Raw genomic sequence first — 1659 nt, forward strand, 5'->3', positions numbered from 1 at the left:
GTAACGTTTCGTTCGTTGTTTAGTAAAGCAGTAATGAAGACAAGATAATATAATTATGGTAGAGTTGTTTATTCAGTCTAAGCAATGCAGCAAGTGAAGTCACACCTTGAATCATAGCCATAAAATATGTAATAGTATATCATTACTCATGCTTTGGTATGTAGGGTACTGGTTAGGATAGGTTGTCATGGTAATTGAAAAGGAATCTGAATAGGACTTATAACCTTCACTTATTGCCTTATACAGTAGTTTCAATCACTATATTTATTGTATACTGGATATCATTACATCTTCCTTCTTTTGAAATTAAAATATTTTATTTTACTACAGTTCATGCAATTGAGTTTATAGGAGTATTATACTTAATTATTATTTATTTATTTGTGATTAATATTTAATTATATAATTACAGTGCAATAATATGCCTATAATAAGTTTGTAAACGGTTGTCTATATACATGACGTTTAGTTAGTAACGTAGTCATCCAAGCATGCTGGTCGTCGAGTCTGTCGTTTTGGTCTATTATATGTATTTCGGTCATTTCTGTCATTAAATGACAGAAATTTTGTAGTAGGTGTGTCATCGTCTGATTCATCGTCGTCATTAGCATATCTGTCGATTGATGGTATTGGCATGATATGCCTTCTATTTCGTCTATACATATCGTTTCCACATTTTACAAGATAAGATCTATGTGGCAGTGATTTATGTATTATGCCAATTTTGTTCCACAACTTAGACATTGTAGATAGATTCTAACTTTCTGTCCATATTTAAGAGTTTCTAGAGTTTTAGAATGTTTGTTATAGTTGCGCACTTGTTTGTGCTTCAGTTCATCCTTCTTTATATTGATAATCTTTGGTTTAAGTGCAGACTTATTAACCGGAAGGATTGATCTGATTTTTCTAGAAAACATCATTTCTGCTGGGCTAAGCCCATGTCAAGTGGTGTAGCACGATAGACTTGCAATGCTAGCTATGTAAATTTCTTCCTTAGTTTCCGTGCATTTTTTGATCATCGCTTTAACAATTTTAACTGCATTCTCAGCCTGACCATTAGATTGAGCAAAATGTGGACTTGATGTCGTTTGGTTGATGTTCCAGTCATTGGTGAATTTCTGGAATTCTTCACTGGCAAATTGAGGGCCATTGTCAGACATAAGAAACATTGGCGTACCATGCACTGCAAACCAGGATTTCAGTATGTTTATCACGGCTGTTGAAGATGAGCTCCTTAGTTGACCAATTTCGATGAATTGCGAGTAGTAATCTACACCAACAATGTAATTGTTATTTTCGATAGTGAAGAGATCGATTCCAACTTTTTGCCATGTTTGATTACTGTTGCCTGGATATGTCATTGGTTCTTTGGGTTGCATGGGTTGATGTTTCTGGCAGGTTGGACATGACTTTATGCTTTTTTCAATGTCCATGTTTATTTTTGGCCAGAATATGACCTGTCTGGCTCGTCTCCTGCATTTTTCAATTCCTTGATGTCCAGTGTGTAATTTACTGAGCATTTCATTTCTCATGTTGTCAGGTATTATGATTCGGTCACCTTTGAATACTAGATCACCTTTAACTGGCAGTAATTCCAGTAATCTCTCGTCCTCTATCTCCTATGTATGTCATTAAATAGTTGACTTTTTGGATTTCTGT

General features: G+C 34.7%; 1 protein-coding gene across 1 annotated transcript; it reads right to left on the reverse strand.

The window, feature by feature from the left end:
• Window positions 1-941: 941 nt before the first annotated feature.
• LOC117110882 (uncharacterized protein K02A2.6-like) lies at window positions 942-1532 on the reverse strand. Its single transcript, XM_033253712.1, has one exon. It carries the CDS (start codon window positions 1530-1532, stop codon window positions 942-944), a length of 591 nt encoding a protein of 196 aa, XP_033109603.1.
• Between the last annotated feature and the right edge of the window lie 127 nt (window positions 1533-1659).

The sequence above is a fragment of the Anneissia japonica genome, unplaced genomic scaffold, assembly GCF_011630105.1.
Source record: "Anneissia japonica isolate Jap-2015-1 unplaced genomic scaffold, ASM1163010v1 scaffold15347_len18023_cov116, whole genome shotgun sequence".
Classification (NCBI taxonomy): Eukaryota; Metazoa; Echinodermata; class Crinoidea; order Comatulida; family Comatulidae; genus Anneissia; species Anneissia japonica.

Excerpts from the sequence above, each read along its gene's own strand:
- LOC117110882 (XM_033253712.1), bottom strand. The coding sequence starts at position 1,532 with ATGAGAAATGAAATGCTCAGTAAATTACACACTGGACATCAAGGAATT.